This window comes from Mustela lutreola, chromosome 1 (assembly GCF_030435805.1).
Source record: "Mustela lutreola isolate mMusLut2 chromosome 1, mMusLut2.pri, whole genome shotgun sequence".
NCBI lineage: Eukaryota > Metazoa > Chordata > Mammalia > Carnivora > Mustelidae > Mustela > Mustela lutreola.
In genome coordinates this window covers 235,465,481-235,490,295 of record NC_081290.1, presented here as the reverse complement: position 1 = coordinate 235,490,295, position 24,815 = coordinate 235,465,481, and the positions used below count along the sequence as shown (strand labels likewise).

At 40.6% G+C, this 24,815-nt stretch overlaps 2 protein-coding genes across 2 annotated transcripts; both read left to right on the top strand.

Annotated features, from left to right (window-relative positions):
- Positions 1-8,875: 8,875 nt before the first annotated feature.
- LOC131821401 (olfactory receptor 51I1) lies at positions 8,876-9,820 on the top strand. Its single transcript, XM_059157486.1, has one exon. It carries the CDS (start codon positions 8,876-8,878, stop codon positions 9,818-9,820), a length of 945 nt encoding a protein of 314 aa, XP_059013469.1.
- Positions 9,821-16,717: 6,897 nt separating this feature from the next.
- LOC131821394 (olfactory receptor 51I2-like) lies at positions 16,718-17,668 on the top strand. Its single transcript, XM_059157474.1, has one exon. The coding sequence runs from the start codon at positions 16,718-16,720 to the stop codon at positions 17,666-17,668; it is 951 nt and encodes a 316-aa protein (XP_059013457.1).
- Positions 17,669-24,815: the final 7,147 nt, after the last annotated feature.

Below are 24,815 nucleotides of genomic sequence, written 5' to 3'. Positions count from 1 at the left end.
TCTTTCCCCTTATCATTCTTTTTTGTGATGTCTTTTATGATCCTTTAGGGCTCTGATGTTCTTTCACATTTTAATTTCTAGTCAAAGACAAGCTTATGAATGTTTGCTGTGCAAGAAGGCTCACATAGAGGATGAACAGCTGGAGGATGAACACAATGGTCTTCTGATGAAACAGCCTTGAAATCAAAGGCAGGAATAGAAGATTAGAGATGGTTGGCAAAGCCAGCCCCTTCGGAGTTTGGGACTAGCTGATTTGTTTACTCTTTTATCTCCTGGGTAACTTTACATACCTTATCTCAGAATTCATAGTCATCATTTGCATAGATATAGAGCAAACTGGAAGGGATTATGCTAAGTGAAATAAGTCAAACAGAGGAAGACAATTACCATATGGTTTCACTTATATGTGGAACATAAGGAATAGCACTGGGGACCTTAGAAGGAAGGGAAAAATGAAGAGTGGGAAATCAGAGGGGGAGACAAACCATGAGAGAGTATGGACTAAAGGAAACAAACTGAGGGTTTCAGAGGAGTAGAGGGACAGGGTAACTGGGTGATGGGTATGAAGGAGGGCATGTACTGAATAAAGCACTGGGTGTTATAGGTAAACAATGTATCATGGAACACTATATCAAAAACTAATGATGTCCTATATGGTGACTAACATCACATATTAAAATTTAAAAAAAAAGTAAAGAATTCATAATCAAATGCAAAGTTTGTTAATGTTAGTCAATCCATTTTGTAGACTGTGAACACTTTGCTCCAGGATTTCAGAAATTTGCCCTTGTCCTGAGCTGACTTTCCTCCCTGAACTGCTACAATGTTAATGAATCCTAGCAACATGGATTCAAAGGACATTGAACCTGCAAGCTGAGCTATGTGTCGAAACAGACTGTATTAGCCAGAGTTCCATAGTTAGTGGCAGTGCCCAGGGCCTTGCCCCTGCACTGCTGGCTCTACTAACCTCCAGGCACTCTCTCCCTCTTCTCCTCCCTCCACTGCCTTCCCAGTTGCACTCTTTCTTAGAGCAGTCTTCAAGGAGTCAGCTAGCTGCACCCTAATGGATCTCAGAACTTACCAGAAGCCAGACAGAGGAGAGACTCTGGAGGAGCAACATGCCCATCTCTCTATCTGCTCCAGTGAATTCATACCTGCCCCTTTTGTATCTAATTCTAAGCCTTTGGAGAGAGCAGGGTGATGCTACTTTGTGTCTGAAAATGCATCAGGAGGGTTTTAGCCTCTAGAGGTTCTTAAGGACCCTTGAGAATTAAGCATGTGTTTCTGTTTCTGAAAAAGAACCCAGCAACTAATCAGGCCATCCAATTCTTTACCCACCGCAAGACACCATTAGTGATGGCTGGACATGGGTATAAGAGAAGAGTTCAGGGTTATGTTCTCTGTTGACCAAGCGGAACAAATAAGATATAAGCTGAAAATTTAACAACACAGTTCATGAAGAGTTATCACTGTACCTTGTGCAGGTTCTCAAATAGTGCTCTAGTTCAGGTTTTGTGCTTCCATCACTGTGCTCCTATCATTTCCTCTGCATGGAATTCTGCCGCCTAAGCTTTTCCTGATGAATCCCACAGCTCTAAGTTCGTTCTAAGCTTTATCAGATCTGTGATTCTTAATGTGAAGCTGAAACTGAGACTTTGAAGGGTGGGTGCTGTTCAGGTGGTGCTGGGGTCTCAAGAGTTCAGACATGAGACTTGTGTGCCTGGGACACCAGCCCCTGGATGGGGCAGCAAAGGTGGGTGGGGACTTCCCTAGCTTGTTCTGAGGTGTCTCATAGGTCATGGTAAGACACGTTCTGGAAATGTGGAAAGGTGTAAAATGGAACCAATAATGCTCTGGAATTCCTTCTCACTGAGGCTGCCTTATCCCCATTAGTCGATCTTGGGAACTGGCTGGCAAAGGAGAAGTGTCAATTACAGAGTTCTAGCCCCGAATCACAAAGAATAATATAAAGAGTGGGATTGAGTCAGAGAAAACGTAACGTAATAACAGGCAAGATAAAATAATGAGCTTCATCCTGGGAATTGTTTACACAGGTTTCAAAAGAGGAGAGAAACTGACCAGCAAAAGGGAATAACACCTAGAGATTTGCAGCAAAGGAAGCCACTGACTGCTACCCCTAGGTGGGAGAGTTCCAGGCCAAGGTGACCTTGCCCAGCAGAAGCTGGAGCCATGGCACAGAGGCAGACCCCTACTGGTTACTTAGCTTCGGGCAGGAGAGTGGAATGAGTGACATTCCCCCTGTCTGCTCATGCTGTTGACACCTGAACCCAGGTGGAGTCTGGGATATTCATGTAATGATAGAGGAAGAGCTGCAGAAGGGTGCATAGTGGATCTGAGGGTAAAGAGGCCCATCCTTGGTACTGAAGCGAAGCATCATTCATTCATTCACTGCAAGGTGATGGTATCAGTAACACTATAAGCTCCGTGATCTCTCAGGGACTTTCAGCCTCATAGGCAGCACCGTGCAAGGGGTGGACTCACTGTAACACGTTGAGAAGGAAAGTTGTTGAATTTCTAGTGTTCTGAAGGGTAGAGATTCTGATTATCTTTTCTCTCAAAGCCAGATAACCAGATTTCTCAGGTAACTACTTCAAGACTGGCACACAATCAAAACTGAAATTCTTTTTTCTTTTTTTTTAAATTTTTTATTTTTTATAAACATATATTTTTATCCCCAGGGGTACAGGTCTGTGAATCGCCAGGTTTACACACTTCACAGCACTCACCAAAGCACATACCCTCCCCAATGTCCATAACCCCACCCCCCTTCTCCCAACCCCCCTCCCCCCAGCAACCTTCAGTTTGAAATGAAATCTTAGCATTTGCGACAACATGGATGGAACTAGAGCGTATCATGCTTAGAGAAATAAGTCAAGCAGAGAAAGACAACTATCATATGATTTCCCTGATATGAGGAAGTGGTGATGCAACATGGGGGCTTAAGTGGGTAGAAGAATCAATGAAACATGATGGGATTGGGAGGGAGACAAACCATAAGTGACTCTTAATCTCACAAAACTGAAATTCTTAAAGCTTTACCAACTCAAGTAGCTTTCATGACTATTTCATTATAGCGTTGTTTATTTCTGCCATGAAAGCAGTAACAGCACTGTTACAGTTGGCTCTACAGGGATCTGTAGTCTCCACTGTGGAGAGCAATCTGGAGAAGGAGCCAGATGCTTCTAGGATGGGACACAGGGATAGCATGAGTGTTTACTTGTTAATAAGCAGCTGACCTTGGGACAAAATAAGCTCCCCCTATAAGCTGGATTCTTTAACCAGATAAAAAGATATCCATTACCTAAGTATATAAATGTATCCCATAATACATTTAAGTACTGATTTTATACAAGGGATGATCAGAGTTGGTTTCAATGGGGACTTGAGATGGTTGAATTTTCACCGTGGTTTTTAAAGTGGCATGTTCTTTCAAGAGAATGGTCTATGTCTTGCTTCATTTTATTTTTATTTTATTATTTGTATTATTTGGCACCATGAAGTAAACACCCTTTGCCTCAGTTTCTCTACCCCTACTACCGTATCTTATATCCATCCAGGGAGCAGGGCCAGAGTCAAAGCTACTGGGTAGGATTAGGGATGGAGAGCCATGTTGAGCCATCCCTTGGAGACGTCTTGTTTTATGAGGCCCTTGGCTTGGGGCAACTTCCTTCTCCATGGCGAGACACCTGGCTTCTGATTGCTTGTCCCTTGTCCCTGCTGAGTGGTAGAGAGTGGGCTGGGGGCCAGAGCTGAACTAGGTTGACCTTGTTCTGACTGAATGTCCAAGTCCCTCCCAGCGAGTCAGGAATTGGACAGGAGTGTTGGACCTGGTGCTGACATATGCGGGATTCCCCCGTATCCCCTCTGTATGAGTTCTGACGAGGATCAGCATACTGCAGACCTCAGGTTGGAGTAGGCTGTTCCCCCAAGTAGTTAAAAAAATCCTGAACATTTTATCAGGTTTAATTTCAAACACACAAAATTGAAATAATTTTATGGAGAACATCATTCTACTTACCACAGATCCTTGATATTTTATTATACTTGCTTTATCATGTATCTACTTAGGTAACCATTTCTCTATCATCCTTCAGTCCATTTATCTTACTATTCATTTCAAAATAAGTTGCAGCATCAATGCACTTCACCTTAAATAGTTTAGCATGCTTATTATTAACTGAAATTTAACATTTTGTATAGTCCTTTGATTTCTTTCAGACATATAATGCACATAATTTACATTTGATAAGTTTTGATAAATGCATTGATTTTCTTGTGAAATATGTTTATGACCTATTTCTAGGAAGTCTCAGAGGAATTTTTGCACTGTTGAATGGATCATTTTTTCAGTATTTAGCTTCTTTGCAAGAACAGGCAATGCTGCTCTGTATAACATCAGTTTTGAGAATAACGTCTGGAGGAGAATAATGTTAAAAAATGTGGGGTTTACAATCTGAGGGGTTTGAAGTGGTGGGGGTGTGGGAGGTTGGGGTACCAGGTGGTGGGTATTATAGAGGGCACAGATTGCATGGAGCACTGGGTGTGGTGAAAAAATAATGAATACTGTTTTTCTGAAAATAAATAAATTGAAAAAATAAAAAATAAAAAAATAAATGTGGAGTTTAAAAAAATTTTTTTCCTTGGTTTTATTTGAATGGAAGTAAGTTTGTAATTTTTAGGCTCCATAAAGTGTTGGAGTCAAGGGAATGCTTAAATAAGAAGCAAGCTTGTGGATGCTGACATACATTTGTACAAAAATATGCAATGCATTTAAACTCCATATATGAATCCATGAATAGATGTGGTGGACAGTCATTGAATGTCTTGTTGATCTCTTAATGAGAATATGGATAGGTTTGAAATGTATACTTTTGGATATGTGATCATAGGGATATATTTGAAATATATTATTTCTTCAAGGATGCAGTGGAGTCTCCAATGATTTATAAGATTATGTCCATAATCTACATGAGTCTCTATAATTAATGAAAGAATAGAGAGTCTGGTGTGTTTGGTGTGTCAAGATGGGTGACTGATTAGAGATTTGGGCCATTAAACATATTTGTGTTTATCTGTTTGTATGTGTATGGATTGAAAAGAGGCACTGCAAATATTAATAAATAAATGGCTAAATATGACTAGCGCCATATTTGTGGGAGTCTTAGAATGTCCAAGACTATGCATGTTTGTGTGCATACACGTGTTTGCATCCCTTGATCAAGAACAGATTCACATAGTAATGGATATGGATGATGACATCAGGGATGATGAGGCCAAGAATGGGATTCTCCTGGGAGCAAGTCTCATATGGCCTAGCTCACTGCTCATTGATACCACCTTCTCTATTATTTACACTTTCCCTCCTCCCACCACAAACAAACCCTGGGATTCTAAGATGGTCATAAATGTGTGAGTCCTAGGAAAATGAGCTGATGTTACTCTCCCAGCTGGACTCACAGACCAGTACATCCAGCTACAGGGAAAAGAACCGTCTGCCACCCAGTGAGTGTCCATCCTTTGGATTGCCTATGTGGACTCCTTATCTAGAAGGTGTCCCAAACTTTAATACTCTTACTGCAACTTCAGACAGACTCTGCCCCTCATATTTTCCCTCCAAACATCAGCCAAATCTTTTTGCTGACAAAGTCAAGGCTCACAGATACTGATGCCAGGTCTCATCTTAACAAAAACCCTAATACCAAACCGTATACCCTTAAAGTTAAGGAGACTTAAATAGCATCAGATCTAGATTTTATCTTCTGTGTATTCCATGCTTTTGTTTGCCTGCAATTTGAATTATTGTCTCATATACCTAACCATTGGATATGCAGGTGGAGACAAGATCACAGAACCAAATGAATTGAAGTCATTCAACCTCATGGTATTCAATCTTAGCTAGATTTTTAGGATTGAATATGTCTTGGGAATGTAATTGAGGTGAGGATATTACTGTGGGATATTACTGTTAATACTGATGTATTATTTGTGGCACTGTGTGTGTATGTGTGTGTGCTTGTGTGTGTGTGTGTGTTTATAAGTCTGTGTTGTGGAGAGTGTACATATGAGAGGATATCTGAAACATTGTATAATGTCAGTGAGTAGCTATGAGTCTCCTTAAATTCTGTGGTTGTGATGGTGTTGAGTGTGACCAAAGGAGTGCATGATGGTTTCTGTGTGTGCAATGTGAGATAGTCCCCATGGATAGACCTGAATGTTTAAGTGTAGGAGTATAAAGATGTATATTTAGTGACACTTTTGTGTGACCATGTTTATGTTCATCCACATCCTGTGTAAAAGACCCACATTTTTGTGTCTGTCTCCATCGTCTTGACTTTTCTTCCTAAATGAGTCACATTTAGGAAGACTTAACTGACACCCTTATGGTCCAAACAATGAAAAATGTTTGTTAGGTGGTGGCAGAACATGTTTTATTTGGAGTAGAAGTTTTCAGAGCTGCTTTCTAGACCGAGGAAAGTCTGGAGTGTCTGCCTGAAATATGACCGTCTGGTTTACCTAAATTTGCACACCAGTATTTAACTAAGTATTTAATATATATTGTGAGAGAGACCATAGTATCTGTTGGCATGGCACTCTTAAGAGTCTTTCCACTTCTTCAGTATGTGAAAATAATCTTGGAGTGAAGATGATAAAAAACCAATCTGGGTAGGCTGGATTTGAGAAGACTTTTTGGAGAGATTGTCTTTGAACCTGGGTCAGGAGAAAGAGAGACACTTAGAGGGGGAATAGGGAAAAGAAACTCTACTCGTTAAAGGATTCCTTTGGATTCTCATTTGGATGAGCAAAAACGAAAGAATATACAAATTTCCTTCTCATGGTCCACGTACTTTCAGGATTATTCCTAACATCTGGGGGTTCTCCAGCCTCTGGGCACCATCTAATTTCACTGTATTTATTAAGAAGACAGGGAAAAAGATGGAGATTTTAGAAAGTCAAAGGAATAAGGAGTTGTTATAAGAAAATAGGGGAGTCATTATGCCTAAATTCCAAAGGGGAACTTATTTTATTTTTTTAATTTCAAATATAGATTTTTCCAGTTTTATTGTGATATTATTGACATATAGCATGTGTCAGTTTGGGGTATACTGTGTGAGATGAACAGTTAACCTACTGTACTACCCAGGTGCCCTAAGGCTGAGAAGAAGTCTTTCATGGTATGGTTTTCTCAATCTGCACCATTCTGACTACTGTTTACTTTTCCTGGAGTTAGACTGCCACTGCTTAAGGAGAAAGACAAAGAAAGAGTCAGTAAAGAAGCTATAAAAAGAGATGTGAAGTAGGAGGAAACTAAGCTGCCAATAATATTTACTCGGATGGAGAGCTCACCTGGATGAAGAGAGAGAATGTTTTCATCCAGTTGAGCAACAAAGAGGTGACTGGTGAGCATAGAGGTGAGCACAGAGTGATCAGGGGGAAGTGTGGCAACCACAGTATAATAAATTGAACAGTGATAGAAGGTAAGGCCAATAAGTTTGAAACCTTGATGTAAAATGTATTAACCTGATGATTCACAGACCTTTACCCCTGGGGCCAATAATACATTATATGTTAATAAAATTAATTAAAAAAATAAGTTTGAAACCTTGACTTTCAGGATCTCAGAATGGAACTAGGAAAGCAGACATATAAACAGGCCCCCTTTCCACAATAGGGAGACAGTGTTTCAGGGAGTTTGACTAAGAATTAAGGAAGAATTAAAAGAAGGACAGTTACATTTTTATGGTGGTCTGTCTGGTCTTATACATGCTTATTGCCTGAAGGGCAATAGACAGGAAAGGAGAGACTGAACTTGAAGTACAGTAGACTAGTGGGAGAGATAGCAAGAAATAGAATTCTGGAGGTGGAGGTCTTGGCCTTGGACAAGGGGAGACACACCTTTCTCAGAAACCAGTGGGTGAGAACAGATAAAGATGTGAGTTTAAAATTTAAGTAGTGTTAAAATGACTCTGTCAGTCTGTCTCTCTGTTTTCCAATAAAACACTTGTTTCTTTGGTTTTATCCTGCTGTACACTCAGAAGTTTGGTTATAGAAGTTATCAAAGGTTGGTGTTTCCTGTATGAACGTGAAAGAGAAACACAGAGAAGATAAGGGTACCAGTCCCAGTGGGAGAGTGGGTCAAAGAAAAAGTAAGGAGGAACTCACAGACAAATAGGCCAGTTATTGAGACACTGAGAACACTGTATGGGTTTGAGAAGGTAGGAGAGGTGGAAGGTAGAAGGCTATTGTAATAAAGTAAAAAATAAAGGAATTTAAGATTGCAGAGGTGGAATATTTTTTGGTGATGGCAGGTCCAGGGATAGTTGTGGGACTGGGAATCTGAGGAGACCTGAGTAAATGTTATTGAAGCTATAAGTTCACAGGGTAGAAGTTTCATCTGCACCATCAATCAAAGGATTCCCAAAGGAATGGGTGGTGGTTTTTTTTTTCCCTATTTATCTTAATTTCTATATGTCCCAGATTTCCAAAAGATGGCTTCTAGGATGAGATGGGGGAAGCGAAGGAATGATGCACTTTAAGGTAAAGATTAAGGGCATCATTCATGCTGTCTCCTACTTATTGCCTTGCCATGCCATGGCACTCACCTGATCGTCACATCTTCATGGAGTTTCTACCATGGCCTAGACAGGGTACTGAGCACCAGTGATAGAGAAATGAGTAGTACCCAGTTACTACCCTCAGAGAGCTCATAGTCTAATGAGAGAAGCAGGAACATAGACAAACACTTTCAATCTCTAACCTTTTGTGTTGGAGACAGGAGGTCTGAAAGAAAGTGAAGAACTCCCCCAAAACACCCACCAGGGGTCACCCCCTGTCTGTATTCTCCCACCTGCCTGCCATGCTGAGCCTCAATGATACCCCCTTCCAGCCAACCACACTCCAGCTGACAGGCATTCCAGGGATGCAGAGAGGCCATGCCTGGGTTGCCCTGATTTTCTGCATCCTCTACCTGATTTCCATCATAGGCAACCTCAGCATCCTCACAGTGGTGGTTCGGGAGCCTGCTCTGCACCAGCCCATGTACTACTTCCTCTCTATGCTCTCTCTCAATGATCTGGGAGTGTCCTTCTCTACACTTCCCACTGTGCTTGCTACCTTCTGCTTCAACTACCACCACATTGGTTTCGATGCCTGCTTGGTTCAGATGTTCTTCATCCACATGTTCTCTTTCATGGAATCAGGCATACTGCTGGCCATGAGCTTTGATCGTTTTGTGGCTATTTGTGAACCACTACGCTATGCCACTGTGCTCACCAACAGCCGCATCTTGGCTATGGGCCTGGGCATCCTTGCCAAGAGTTTCATCACACTCTTCCCTTTCCCCTTTCTGGTAAAACGACTGCCCTTCTGCAAGGGCAGAATTTTGCATCATTCATACTGCCTCCATCCAGATCTCATGAAAGTGGCGTGTGGAGACATCCATGTTAACAACATCTATGGGCTCTTTGTTGTCATTTTCACCTATGGTATTGACTCGGCATTCATCCTGCTTTCCTATGCATTGATCCTGAGAGCTGTGTTGGCCATCGCATCCCGGGAGCAGCGGCTCAAGGCACTCAACACCTGCATGTCACACATCTGTGCAGTGATGGCTTTTTATGTGCCCATAATTGCTGTCTCCATGATCCATCGCTTCTGGAAAAGTGCCCCACCTGTTGTTCATGTCATGATGTCCAATGTCTACTTGTTCGTACCTCCCATGCTCAACCCCATTATCTACAGCGTGAAGACAACGGAAATACGCAGAGGGATCTTCAAAATCCTTCATAAATCCCAGAGCTGAGGAAGGCTACTAAGAGAAGTCCTTTGGAGAAAGGACTGGGGTTGGTTTGCCAGCTTTAGGGGGCTGGTCTGCCAGCTTTAAGAATGCTAAAACACGGGGAGGGGAACCAAGATCTTGAGAGCTAGAATATGGAACTACTAAGAGAACATCTGACTCAATAAAATGTCATAAATATATACTGAACATTTACCATGTAAAATTTTGTGCTAGTCGCTAAGAATGTTATAATGCTGAATAAGGCATATTGTTAAGTAAGAGATATATCAAGGGAAAAAACATAAAAATGAGTAACAGATGCCCTGGACAATGTGTGGTATGTATGGAAACAATATATATGGAAATTTTATATGTTTATAAACAGTATAGTGGAAATTTTACCAAGCAAACAGGCTGAGCACAAATAATGCTACTACCACTCAGAGTGAGGGAAATGATAGACACTAGACAGCAAATTCTGTGGAGGCTTGGTGCTTCATGTTCAAGAGAAGACCCACTTGATGTTCAGAGATCAAGATCAGACTGTGTGTGTGTGTGTGTGTGTGTGTGTGTATGTGTGTGTGCGCATGTGTGTTGTTTGTTTATATAAAGTAATTTGTGAAGGATGAGAGGGGTTAGGGTACTTGGTAGAGGGTGATAGGAAAAAGAGAAGGTTATGGTCTTAGCATAAATAACTGCCTGAGAAGAAATCTTTAGACAAAGGAAGTTTAGAACCTTATGTTCCAAGTATGGCCCAGTGAAGAGCAGCATTGATATATCTGGTAGTTTTTTAGAGAAACAGAATCTTAGACCTCACACCAGACCTACTGAATTCAAGTTGTATTTAGTAAGACCCATGGGTGATTAAAGCTTGAGAAGCACAGTGCTACCTTTCAAACACCTCTCAGGTAATGTTCATGGAATGTGTAGCAAAAATAACAAGACTCATGAGTTACAAGAGTCTGGAAAAGTGGTTCTCAAAGTGTAATTTCCAGACCAGCATTACCAGCAAAGAATGGGAATTTGTTAAGCATGAAGATTCTCTGGCCCTTCCTCAGATTTCCTGAACCAGAAAATCTGGGAGGTGAGGTCTAACAAGCTGTGTTTTAATAAATTCTCCAGGTAATTCTGATATAATTCTCAAAGGTTGAGAAGCTTTCACCTAGAATATTAGTCTAGAATATTTAGAACAATTTGTTTAGACAAAGGGGAAGTTTCATATTGAGAAATTTGGGAAGTACAATCTTGAGAAGATTGTGTGTGTGTTTTTTTAAGATTTTAATTTTAATATTTACTTATTATTTATTTATCTTTAAAGACTTAACAAGGTTTTTGTTGGGGGCGAGTCAGGCAGACAACTTCTATTGGTAATATCAAAATTGCAGACCTCCAAGAGGAAATCAAGTGCTCAGCATAAATCACATTGTTTGCATAAACAGTTTAGGCCTAGTGAGTCACTTTTAACAATTTGGGTTGTGGGGAACCCTCTGGAGATCCACGTTCCCAGATGCCAACCGAGGGACTCTTTGCAACATGACCATTCTAAGAATATGCTGTCTTGGAACTGCTATGTTAACTCATTCTGCACACTGAACACCCAACTGATAGAGTTGGGTGAATAGAGTCAAGCTTATGTCATGAATAAAACTGAATATACATGGAGTTTTCGTAGTAAAGAACAAAACGTCCCTGAGAAGCTTATTCCATGAAATTTGGTATGGGTGAGTCCATGAAGGATAAAATCAACTACAGATGTTGGTGGTGATCTGGGAGAATGGAGTTCTGACAGTCACCTATATTCGTAGACCAGAAAACTTAGTTGAAGATTCTGTATATTGTGATGCCACAAAAGCATTCAATGAAGAAAGAACCCAAATGTTCCACCTGTTCAAGTAAGAATCACTGTTTCCTGGGTTTTGAGGACTAGAATTGTTTCCAGCATTTGCTCATGTGGGTCTGCTCTGTCTTATGAAAATTCTCCCCATGTGCACACCCTTGAATTAACACAAGATCAGAGATAGCAGAGAAGTTATGGCACTGTAGGTGAGCACACAATGTCTGAGGACACTTTGGCATATACATATTTTCTCATGGTGTCTCGCAATTAAAAGTCCCCAAATAATCCCAGCAAGGGCCTGCTGTAATTGTTCTGCTTGACCGAGATCCAGTCACAGGGCTCCTGGCTTCCAAGGAGTGCCAATTTACTCTCCTTTCCCCTGACACCCTTGCCCAGAAGGTTATTCCAAGGATGTAGTACTCACAAACAAGATTTTATTTATTTATTTTGGAGAGTGAAAGAGCAAGAGAGAGCGAGAGAGCGGGAGGAGAGGCAGGGGAGGATGAAGAGGGAGAAGCAGACTCTATGCTGAGATCAGTACCTGAGCCAAAATCGAGTCAGACACTTAGGCTTAATCAACTGAGTCCCTATGGATGGTTTTGAAAGCTGTGAGGAGACTGAGTGAAGGGCAGGGGCATACGGTGCTGTGGTGAAGGGAAATGCAGATTACAGCCTTTTATCTCCACGAGGTGGTGCAGGTGGAACACTGAAACAGCTTCACAGAAGGAGTTGATGAACAATCCCCCCAGCCATCCCACAGTCACTCTGAGGCCCCTGTCCAGCTGCCCCTGTGATTCCCTTCTTTACCCCCCAGTTCTCACCCCATGCCATCACAACGTACCTGGAATCCAAAATTCAGTCAAGCTCTAATTTTAAGGCTTCCCTCTAGGCAATTAGAACCTAGGGGTGGGGGGGGAATCAGTTGTTTGTCACAGTGAGATGTGGGACCTTGCCAGTTGTCAGTAGGATTTCAATGTATACAAGTTCCCTGACCAACACCTCTTCTGAGGCTTCTCTCTCCTTTCTACAAAGTCTATGAACTTCTTTCTAAACAATGTATTTCTTTTTTAGAAACGATATGCCTACTCTGGTTATATTCTTCTACACCAAACATGTACCTGCTTTGCTTTGCTCTATTGTGGAAAATTCCACTTAATACTCCACAGGGCACATTTATCTCTCTACTTCAGCTTTATGGGGGAAAGTGTTGCATAATTTCCCATAGATAACCTTTAACACTTATAAAAGTCCCCCTTTTTGGGATTTGTACAGATGCTAGGTTTACTATTGTCACTTGAAACCAGTACTTAGGGTTTCTGTTGACTTTTCCTGTCAATTAATGGAAACAGAATCTTCAGAAACTGAATCTTTAAAAAGGACTTTTTAAAAGTAAAAAAACAAAAACAAAAGCAAAAAACAAACAAACAAAAACAACAACAAAAAAACCCCAAAAGAGATAATGACAGTTAAACCTAAAATTCTGCGCCTAGCAGTGTTTGGTACGCCCAGTACATGTTAATTCAATGAACAACCAAATGACTAATTAAATAAATGAATGAATTGGATCTGATCTGATGCCTGTTTCCCATCATGTTGTCCCTAAAGACATACCTAGAGTCACTTAACTCTATTACTTCTCAAAGTCTTGCCCCTTCTCACCAGAGGCTTATGACTAGTCTGCATTGTTTTGGTCTCTGTTTTTTTCTCCTCTGATTCTCTGACTTCATTCACAAGGTTGTCATCTGCATTCTCTTGAATTCCATCTCCGGGGTCCCAACTCATTCATCTGATACGAGAAATTCTACAATAATGGAAAGCAAAAAATGCTCTTTGGAGATATTTCTCTTGGAGATATATTTCGAAGTTCCTCATAGGGAAGGGGAAATTTTCTCTATATTTATCTTCTGTTTGCTTTCCCTAAGTATCCCACTCTTCAGTTTATAAAGGAGAGAGAGCTCTCCTGCTATGCCTTCTTTTTTATTTTATTTTATTTTTTTAAATTAACATATAATGTGTTATTTGCCCCAGGGATACAGGTCTGTGAATCATCAGGCTTACACACTTCACAGCACTCACCATAACCCATACCCTCCCCAATGTCCATAACGCAGCCACCCTATCCCTACCCACCAACAACCCTCAGCTTGTTTTGTGAGATTAAGAGTCTCATGGTTTGTCTCCCTCCTGATCCCATCTTGTTTCATTTTTTTCCTTCCCTACCCCCAACAATCCCCTGCCTACCTCTCAAATTCCTCATATCAGAGAGATCATATGATAATTCTTTCTCAGATTGACTTATTTTGTTTTCCTGTTATGCCTTCTTCAAATATATCTTTATCCTATTTGAAACTGAAACAAGGATGAGGCCAACTGAAACACTTAGTGGGAAGATTAAATATTTGGGAAAGGATTTATTAGGGGTATTTGAAATTGGGGACTCCAGCAGAATCTATGATAAGGATAATTATCATGTGAGGTAGAAGCACATTAAAAACTGTTACTTTCTTCTTTTCATTTGAACATCTACCCCTATAGATAGTTACTAACCCCTTATGAATTGAGTTCCAAGTTCAAGAAATGCTAATCTCTTGAAATCATGAAGCTGGTAGATGGTAAAACTAGGGCTCAAACCTACCCCTGTGTGATTGTGAACCCTACAGTCTTTCAGCATTCTAGGATGTCTCTCCTGAACTAGACCTCTGAATGTGGTGAGGGGTTGAATGTAAGGGATGGGAGTGAGTATTGAGTAGGGAACAACTACGATGAGTGGGTGAAGGAAGCTCACTCATATCCCTTATTGGCTAAATCCTGGGCTCCAAGCTCTCTTCTTCTGAGCTCTGAGTCCCGGAGTTTGCCCACTGGGGTCTAAATTTTAGGTTCTGCCTGCGATACAGGCTTTAAGTCCAGAATTTGAGGATGTAGATTCCTGGTTCTAGGCTGAGAGTTCCAGTTTCGAGACTGGATTATTGGGGGCCAAGAAGATGTTGCCATGGAGACTGGGGGATTTGTCTTCATCCTCTGCATCACAGGGAAGCTGCTGAGATTTTTATTTTCTGTGTGGAGAGAGGGAAGTATATTTAGGGGATGTATTTTTCTTTCCATTCTCTTCCCAAGGGGAGATATAATCCCCCTCCTTTTCCTATCACCAGCTCAGCATCACCCTCAGGCACACCAGGGCCCCAGGGTCCTGGCCCCTGGAGACTCTCACTCAGAGACATACAGAGTGCTCCTCCCCTCTTACTCCTGCCTGTCTAAGGCTTTTTTCCATGCCTTCATGAGCTCTGGTCTATGCTCTTTCAATCTCACTGCCATTTCACAAAGCTCTCTCAGGTGAGTCTGAGACTGTTTGCCTCTCCAAGGCATGTGTGCAAGAGTATATTTTGGTCTCTAATTCCATTTGGGCCTCTGAGGTTCTCCCAGTCTCTCACGTCTTTGTATCTTTGAGTGAGTCTCCATCAGGGAACATATGGGCTGTGTATTTGCTGCGATTTGTTTGGTCTGTGATGGAGAGGTTTAAAAAAAAAAAAATCCCCAGATCTTATTTTCATGTAGGTTTCCTACGAATAGAGTAATATTTATTCAAATGTTCCTGGTCCTCCCACACTTTCAGATAGGGTGCTGGAAAGTGGTTTAAGGAAAGACGCATGAACCCATGACACGCATTGAGAACCGGCCTCTCTTGGGCCCCACACAGATCCACAGCCCTGATATTCTCAGTGTCACAGGATGAGAGAGAGATCTTGGCAGGCTGGACATCAGGCCTGAGGGCAGAAAAACAGTTGAAAAAGGCAGAAAGGGCCTTTAGTCCCAATGCAGCAGGTACTGGGATTGTCCTGCCAATATTCCCAGCAAAGACTATTCAGTCTTTGATTGAACACCTCTGCTGACCAGAAGATTATCACCCTTCTGTGCAGCTTTGACTCTTAAATAAATAACTACACAAGTAAATACATGTTTGTGAGTTCAGACGTATTTTGCAAGCAGATACCAGGAAGAATAATATTCAGGTGAAACCTGAAAGAGATTGTTTCTCTGTGTCTGCAGCAATTACACCAATATGGAGGAAGCATCTTTAAGCCCCAGGTAAGAAAGCACTTCAGAAGTCAGTGCATCTAACCAGGATAGTGGCGTTAGGTGCAGTGAGCTCCCCATCATCGGGAGTGGTCCAGCTGAGTGTGAGTGACAGTTCAATAAGGATGCAGTGGAGGGGAATCTATCAATAGGTGCAAAACTAGAATCTGGTTTCAGGTCCTAGAGAGACTGTTGGCAACTGAATCAATGGACATCTGAGAGGGGCCACTTTAGAAGGTTTCTAGACCTCTTCCACCTGCCTCCCCCCACCCCATCGTCTGCAGAGAAGGCAGGAAAAAAAAATGTGCATCTGATACTCTGTCCTTTTCACCGCCTGTGAAAATGAAGACCAACTTCTCCAGCATCACCTCATTCTTCTCCCTTAGGTGGCTTTTGTTAAATACTATTCTTATTCCACATTACAAGTAAAAAACTGAAAGCAAACAAACAAAACCCCCTTTGTATTAGAGTATAAGTAAGTTGCCCACATCACATCTAGTAATCGGCTGAGTGTGGATTTTGACAGGTCTGATTTATTCTGTTTCTGCTTTCAATTTTTTTTTAAGATTTTATTTATTTATTTTACAGAGAGATATCACAAGCAGATGGAGAGGCAGGCAGAGAGAGAGAGAGAGAGGGAAGCAGGCTCCCCGCTCAGCAGAGAGCCCGACATGGGACTCGATCCCAGGACGCTGAGATCATGACCTGAGCCGAAGGCTCAGGTGCCCTCAATTTTTAAGCTATGCGGTCTCTCCTAAGATTGGGCAGTTTCAAATATTTCCTTTACATGTAAAGTTTTAGGGTTTTAGAGGTCAGAGAAAGAGGAGGTGAGAAGAAAGTGTCTGTTATATTTTTATCCAAAATGATGTAGATGGCTGCAACTTCCCTCACTTCCTTCCATCTGCCTCCTTCAGCCTTTGAGGTGAGCTGCTAAGGCAGAAGACTTTCAGGAGGAAGCTAATTTCATTTTTTTGTTCCAGATGTCAGGTGAAGACATCTCTGCTTTTGGTGACATGCGAGCTGAAAGCAATGAAAGTCTTGATGTCCTGTCTGTCTTCCTAACTGGCATCCCAGGATTGGAGGCTCAACATGGCTGGCTTTCTATCCCCTTCTTCACCATGTATGTTGTGGCCATTGTGGGTAACAGCCTAATCATGGCAGCAGTGCATGTGGACACTGCTCTACATGAGCCCATGTACCTGTTTCTCTCCATGCTGGCTGTGACTGAGGTGGGTGTATCTGTGTCTACATTGCCCACTGTTATGGGTATTCTTTGGTTTGATGCTCGCCAGATTGACTTTGATGGCTGCCTGGCTCAGATGTTCTTCATCCACGCCTTCTCAGGCATGGAGTCAGGGGTCCTTTTGGCCATGAGTTATGACCGCTTTGTAGCCATCTACAATCCACTGCGATATACAGCCATCCTAACCCTGTCCCGTATCATCTGCATGGGTCTGGGAATTACACTGAAGAGTGTGATGTTCATGGCCCCACTTCCAATCCTTTTGAGGCAACTGCCCTATTGCCATGTTAATGTCCTCTCCCATTCCTACTGTCTCCACTCAGACCTGATCCAGCTGCCTTGTGCTGATACTAAGCTCAATAGCATCCTGGGTTTGTCCATTGTCCTGGCCACTTTTGGGCTGGACTCACTGCTCATCGTGATCTCTTATGTGCTGATTCTTTACACAGTGCTAGGCATTGCCTCTGGGGAGGGACGGCGGAAGGCCCTCAACACATGTGTGTCTCATATCTGTGCAGTGCTTTTGTACTATGTGCCCATGATTGGTGTGTCTGTGATGCATCGAGCTGCCAAGCATGCCTCACCCCTGGTCCACACACTCATGTCTAGCATCTACCTCTTTGTGCCTCCTGTCCTTAACCCCATCATCTACAGTGTCAAGACCAAGCCAATCCGACAGGGAATTTTCAACTTGTTCTCCTGCAAGAGGAAATGGCTCTGAATCCTTCTAACAGGGCAAAGACTTCAAGCCACTCCATAAACTCTGATGGTGTTACTGCTGTGAGCAAAGCTGGACACCAGGCATTTTGTGGAGGAATAAGAATGAGGAATTCTAAGCATTGTCAAAGGCTTGACTCTGGATCATGACTCTGGCCCCTTTTATTTCACATCCTGTCAACATCCGTGTGTCTCTGTATGTATGTATGTGAATGTCTTCTCTCACCAGATGTGATCGTCTTGAGGGCAGAGATCGTGAATTTCACATTTTTATTTACCCCCAAACGTCCTAAACAAAAAAGCCCAATAAATAATAAATTAGCAGTAAAGTTAGTAAGTTAACATTAAGGCTGGGGTCTTGATGTTTGAATTGAAACAAAACAAATTGCTGTTTTAGAGAGGTTAGGCAGGGATTAAGAATATCCCCCAAGAAAGAGATTGTCCTAGGAATGTGCCTCTGAGTAAGGTGAGCATACTTTTTGGCTTGCCCAAGATAATCATGGTTTACACTTATTTTCCTCAACATCATTATTTATACAGCACTCTCTTTCCCTCCCCAGAATGTCCTTGTTTAAACGATAACTTGTATGGGAACCTACTTACGAAGCAGCCTCCTTCCTGGTATGTAAGGAACCAGACTCTGTACAATCCACATTCAATGATCTCTACACTTAGAATTTACGTACTTGGAGACTCTGAGGTTGAGGAACAGCTGATTAAATTACCTTAGTTTAGGCACAAAATAAAATACAGACAATCTCAGATTGTCCAGGTTTCAGATCCTAAGAATTCTACCAAAAGCCCCAAATTCTGCTCCAGTACACTCTCAGACCCTATTTGCAGGGCCAAGTAGGTCTGGTGTCACTGTGCCTGAATATTCCTGTTTTTCTTTCCTCCCCTCCCTTCAGCCTACAGTAACCTCAGCTTATGGTATGATGGGTATATTTTTATATTTTTCTTGACCTTACCCTGCCTTCAGCCCTGTCAGCATGGGGTTGTTTGTATCTACCTATGCCTTTCTAGGGTTTCCTGGAAACCTTTAGTCCTATGGGAAAGGCCATTCTTATACCTCTTAAGGAACACAGACAGGGCTTTGTGTAAAGTGCATTGATAGGACTGGGCTGGTTGACCAGTAACTGGTCTCAGGTTTTCAGCCTTTTTTACTTCAGGGCCTCCAATGACAATGCAAATGTTTTCCTCACTATATACAGTTCTTCCTGACTTTGTACAGTTCATTAGGTGATTATTACTTTTTTGTCACTAAGTACTAGATTACATGCCCACTAATAACAGTTTCTATAAAGTCAGGGTGACTGATTATTTCTTAAAACTGCATGTGCACCTGCAATTATCCCCAAACAAAAGATTTACTTTTTTTTTTCTTAAGATTTACTTTTTAGGGGCTCCTGGGTGACCTAGTTTGTTAAGCCTCAGACTCTTGTTTTTGGCTCAGGTTATGATCTCAGGGTCATGAGATAAAGGCTTGAGTTGGACCCCATGTCTGTTTAAAGACTCTCTCCGCACCCCCCAAAATAATTAAAGAAAATCTTTTTTTTAAAGTTTAATTTTTTTAAAAGGACATGAGAAATACAAACCCAAATTTTATTAGATTTAACAGGCATACAATTCCTCAGAATTTTAGAATGTCTGCTCTTCATAACACGTTATTAAGGAAATGAAAAAACAAGTTAAAGACAGGGAAATTATTTACAGTACATGCATCTTACAAAACACTTGCATACAGAGTATATAAAGATCTTTTATAATATGATAAAATACAATGCAATTAAAACCACAGTGAGCTAGGACTTAACAAGTTAACAAGACTAACATTGAAAAGACGTAACGAAAATGTTACACATTGCTGGTGGAAATGTAAAAATAGTATGAGTGCTTTGGAAAAATGCATGGCAGGCACAAGAGAAATGAAAACATGTATTCACAAAAAAGCTTAATGCAGGGGTGCTTTTTCATAATAGCCACAATATGGAAACAACTGAAGTATCCACTGGTAGGTGAATGGATAAGCAAAATGTGAATATCCTATAGTGGAATATCGCTGAGCAATAAAAAGGAACAAACTATCATACACACAAAGACATGAACGAACCTCAGAAACATGGTTTGCAAAACAAGAAAGACACAAAGACTACACATGATAATTTCATTTATATGAAATTCTAGAAAAGGCAAAAACTAATCTATCATGACAGAAGGTAGATCCGTGGTTGCCTGGGGCTGGGTGCAGGGGAGGGGATCGACTGGAAGTGGTTAAGAGGGAAGTTTTGGGGGTGATGGAAAAATTTCATATTTTGATTGGGTGGTGGGTATAAGTATTTGTCTACATCATTAAACTGTACCCTGATAATGCGTGCATTTAATTTTATGTAAATTAATGTTAAGGTTGATTTTTAAAAGACAAAACACAAGATTATATTGTGTCTTAGATTCAACACATACAAAAATACTCTACAACCTGCTATTTTTAAAAGACAAAACACAAGATTATATTGTGTCTTAGATTCAACACATACAAAAATACTCTACAACCTGCTATTATAATACACTAAAAAAAGAAAAAGGACTGATCTATTTCCCCAGCAACATTTCTCATGTGACAATGTGTTAGTAACAAGTTGATAGGCACAGCTGGGTGCCTGGGTGGCTCAGTTGTTAAGCATTTGACTTCTGATTTCTGCTGAGGTCTATGATCTCAAGGTCATGAGATGGAGACCCTTGTGGGGGTCCGTGCTTAATGGAGTCTGCTTCTCTCCTTCTCCCTCTGCCCGTCCTTACATGTGCTCTCTCTCTCTCTCTCTCAGATAAATATATCTAAAAAAAAAAAAAATCCACCCTCTCCCCCAAAAAACCAAATAGTGATATGCAGATAGATAACTTTTAAGAAAAACATGTGCAGTACGAATGAATGTGATAGCATAATGAATGTGAATTCTATAGTAACGTAATATTAGCCAATTTTTAATACATATAATGCCACTACTTTTTTCCTGCTAATTCACAGGTTAAACGTTATTGCTGGAGTCCTGTGTTTTGCATGTATTACCTGCTGTTCAATAGACCATGCAGATACCACCTTCAGTAACACACACACACACACACACACACGTATGTGCATATATTTACATTCAAGCTATGACTAGACTCTTGATCCCAAGGTGAGAGGCAAAGAAATACAAATAGATACCAGGCTAGAAATCCATAATCATAAAAATCCACCAATAAAAATGCTCATATTGGGACATAAACAACATGTTAAATGTTTTATCCTTTGCGAACAAATGCAGAAGGATTGTACAAGCATGTACATTCATATTTAGTCCTGGTAAGAGTGGATTGTTGGACAAATTAGATGAGTTTAGCATTTTTATTAAAAAATGTTTAAATATTTTTCCCTGTTATTTTTCCAGTATGGAATATAATGTTGGAATAAAATTTTAATATATAAATTGAATTAATTTTCTCATTGAAAATCTAATAATTTTTAGCTTCCATATTTCTTATACTGATTTGTCAGATAAATTAAAATTTCTTCTAAAAATATTTGTTTCTGTTAATGAGTGTGATTGTGGCTACTAGTTTATCATTGTTTCTAGGCCCTCTTAGCTGGCAGAGCCAGGAAATCTGTGTCCATATACTCACCTGGGTCTATACAAAAATGTCTGCATTTAACCATAGGCAACCACATTGAGCTAACCATGACTTCATATTGACGTCTCCAGCTCTGTTGCATGGATCACTCAAGCCATCTTCTCTTGTTTTTCTGTAACCTCCCACTTGGATAGTGAGAACCTGGCTGCCTCCGTCTGCCATCCATTCACTTAGGTGTTCGATTCCAGCACACATGTAGAGTGTTGGTAGAAATGCTGATTACACTGCCATGAGAAATTACTTCATCAAGTAGAGTACGGCATTTATTGTTCTTCCTGTCTCTACTCTTACAGACTCCAGCCAGTTTGCAAGCTCAGTGCAGCAACTCCACCCCACACCCATCCAGCACACACATACTTCAGTCCAATACCCATCTCCTTCAATGTAGTTGTTTCATATTTTGTAATAGAATTCTTTTTTTTTTTTTTGCCATATTCTGCATTCCATCCTGGGAATCCCTGATATCATAAGTATTTATCAAAAATTAATGTACATTATAGTTCTTTCTGTACTGCTATAAAGTGCTATGGGATGTGGCAAATGCATGGTGTCATGTATGTACCATTCCAGTATTATAGAATGATTTTATCCCTCTAGAAAGTCCTCTGTGCGTCACCAATTCAGCACCCTACTCTCCCAAATCCTTGGTGATGACTGATTAGTTTATTCTTTTTCTAGTATTGCCTTTTTCAGAATTTCATATAAATGAAAGCAAACATGTAGGTTTTTAAAACTAGCTTCTCTCATTTAGTACACATTTAGGGTTCATCTATGCCTTTATGTATCTTGGTATTCCGTTCCTTTTTTAAATTTCTGAATAATATCCCATCATCTGGATGTACCACATTTTTTAATCTTTTTACCTGATGAAGGGCAAATTTGTTGCTTCATTTTTTCTCTGTCTTTGCTTTTTTGCTCATTATTTGCAAGAAGATTCTTAGGTGCCCAGTTAGAATTAGATCCCTTTTTCTGTAGCAGCAACCTGAGCTCTCTTCTGCTTGAAATAATACAATCCACTTCACATTTCTAAAAAATCAATATTCAATCCTACTTCCTCTTATATACCTCATTTAAAATAATTTTAAAAGGGTTAAGAAGACCACCTTCTAAATTTTATGAGATACAAGCACATTTCCATATTGACATGGGACTAATAGAGTCATTTACTTTCTGGGCACTGAGTAACTTATGTAGAAACATTTCACAATAGTTAAAAAAAAAATTCCAAAATGCAAATCTATTTTGAAATCTAAACATATCATGTCATTTCTTACTTTGTGAAGGCTACACACATACACACATGCACAAGTACACAGAGGAAAGAAGAGTTTTGTCCAGGAAAAGGAAACGGAAAGATGGAACAAAGAATTAGGGCAGACTTCTTCATTTAATCTTCATTTAGTTTCCACTTAAATATTGGCAGATGTCTGGGAGTTTGGTGATTATAACATTCAGTTGATAGAAAGCTCTCACTAAGAGATTATTTCATTCTTAATAGCTGCTGGAAAGGCAGCACACCGAGACATGACCCATGCAAGCCTATGGGCTTAGAGTCTATGGGTGCCTTGTCTTCCATTACTTAGACTATATTTTATATACGGACAGTCAGCCAGACCATTCACCAGTCATTGAACAACCTACTTTGCCCAATAATTCCTCTTTGTGTTTCCAAACTCTAGCCTTTTTAGTGTAACCAAAATATTTCTACTTTCTTCTACAGCCGACTTTAATTTTACAGTTACAGAAACTTAGGCCATGGATTCGAATAGTCTGCCAGTGCTGCCAAAAAAAGGTACCACAGACTGGATGGCTGAAACAACTTATTTTCTCACAACTTTGAAGGCCTTGCACAATTTCTCACCATGCTGGTTTTCTTTGAGGCCTTCCTCCCTTGGCTTACAATTGGCTGTCTTCTCCCTATGTCACCACATAGTCTTCCAGCTGTGGTTGTGTTCATCTGTGTCTAAACACCCATTCTCCATGGGAAACCAGTCATATTGGAGTAGAGCCCATCCTAGTGAACTCATTTTAACTTAATTACCTCTTTAAAAACCCTATCTCTAAATATGAAAAGATACGGGGATTAAAATTTTTATGTATGAATTTGCAGGGGACACAATTCAGTGTCACAACTACACTGGTAGTTCTCATTGTCCTAAGTTGAATTTTATTCTGTCATCTCCACCTCAGAAACCCATCCTCCCATCGGAGAAGTCTTTAGAGGGTAGTGGAAGTATCTGTGTGTGTGGACAGGTACCATCTAGCTACCTCAGTTCCTATTCTCGTGATGATGGAACCATAGATGTTTCCATTGATGTTCCCATCCATAATCCACAGTGTAATTTTTTGGAAGGGAGTTGAAGAAAAGAATTCACATAATCTGAGCACCTCGGTTTGCACACCTGTGTCTTCTGCATACTGTGATTCATTGAAAACTCAGCCTTATGAGATGGGTATTATTATCTCAGTTTTAGAAATCCAAAAAGTAAACTCAGAGTTTTATTAGCTGGTCAAAAATTCATACAATTAGTAACGGGGAAAAAAAAAGAGTGATTATTAATGGTGTCAGGTGCTCCACTTGAAAATCTGGCATAATCCTAAGACTTACTTTCCCTTCATGATGTTTTAGGAGATTCTCAAGCCTGTACTATCCACTGGGGGGAAAGAAAAAAGTCTTCTTCTCCTCCTTCTCCTTTTTCTTCTTCTTTAAATTTTAGTTAGTTAACATTTAATGCAATATTGGTTTCTGGAGTAGAATTCGGTGACTCATCACTTACACATAACACCCAGTGCTCATCACAAGTGCCCCCTTTGACATATTCCTAACCCATTTATTGACTTAAAAAAAATTGGGTTCCCTGGGGCTGATTTCCCCTCTTCTGAGATTGCACATGCTTCCCATTCTGCAATTTGTTTCCTTATACCACCTGGCCCATGGTTCCCTGGAGAAACCTGGTAACTTCTAGGCTCTGGTTAAGAAGGGGGAAAATAAGGGAGAAAAGAGTATCAGTGGAGAAAGACATCCTTTCCCCCCTTGTTCTCTGCCTTTTGCCTCCTAAGCATCCCCTGCCCCACTACACTCTCACTGAAGTCCTGCCTATTTTGATTCAAATCTAAGTCAGTCTTCCTACTGGCCACCTGCATTATGGGTTCAGGAATCAGAAGTTGTGACCATAACTATAGCTGCCTTTCAAACTGATATGTCTGAGATCCAATCTCATTCCTACAAAATAATGATCAGGAAGGGCATATTCCTTCTATCTGAACCTTTTCTGGTATAAGAATTCATGATGACAAAGGGAAATTGCCCCTAAGAATTTGAGCCACATCAAAGATATTAAGGTTTAAAAACAAAGCAAAAGAGTCTGCTCTGGTCAGAAAATTGAGTTCTTATTCCCACAAATATTATATGTAAACTCACTTAAAGTTTTAATTCTAAACACTAAAGGAACTCTAGCATGACAAGAGCCTTAATTCTAGTG

Coding starts and splice junctions, on each gene's coding strand:
- LOC131821401 (XM_059157486.1), top strand. CDS start 8,876: ATGCTGAGCCTCAATGATACCCCCTTCCAGCCAACCACACTCCAGCTG.
- LOC131821394 (XM_059157474.1), top strand. CDS start 16,718: ATGCGAGCTGAAAGCAATGAAAGTCTTGATGTCCTGTCTGTCTTCCTA.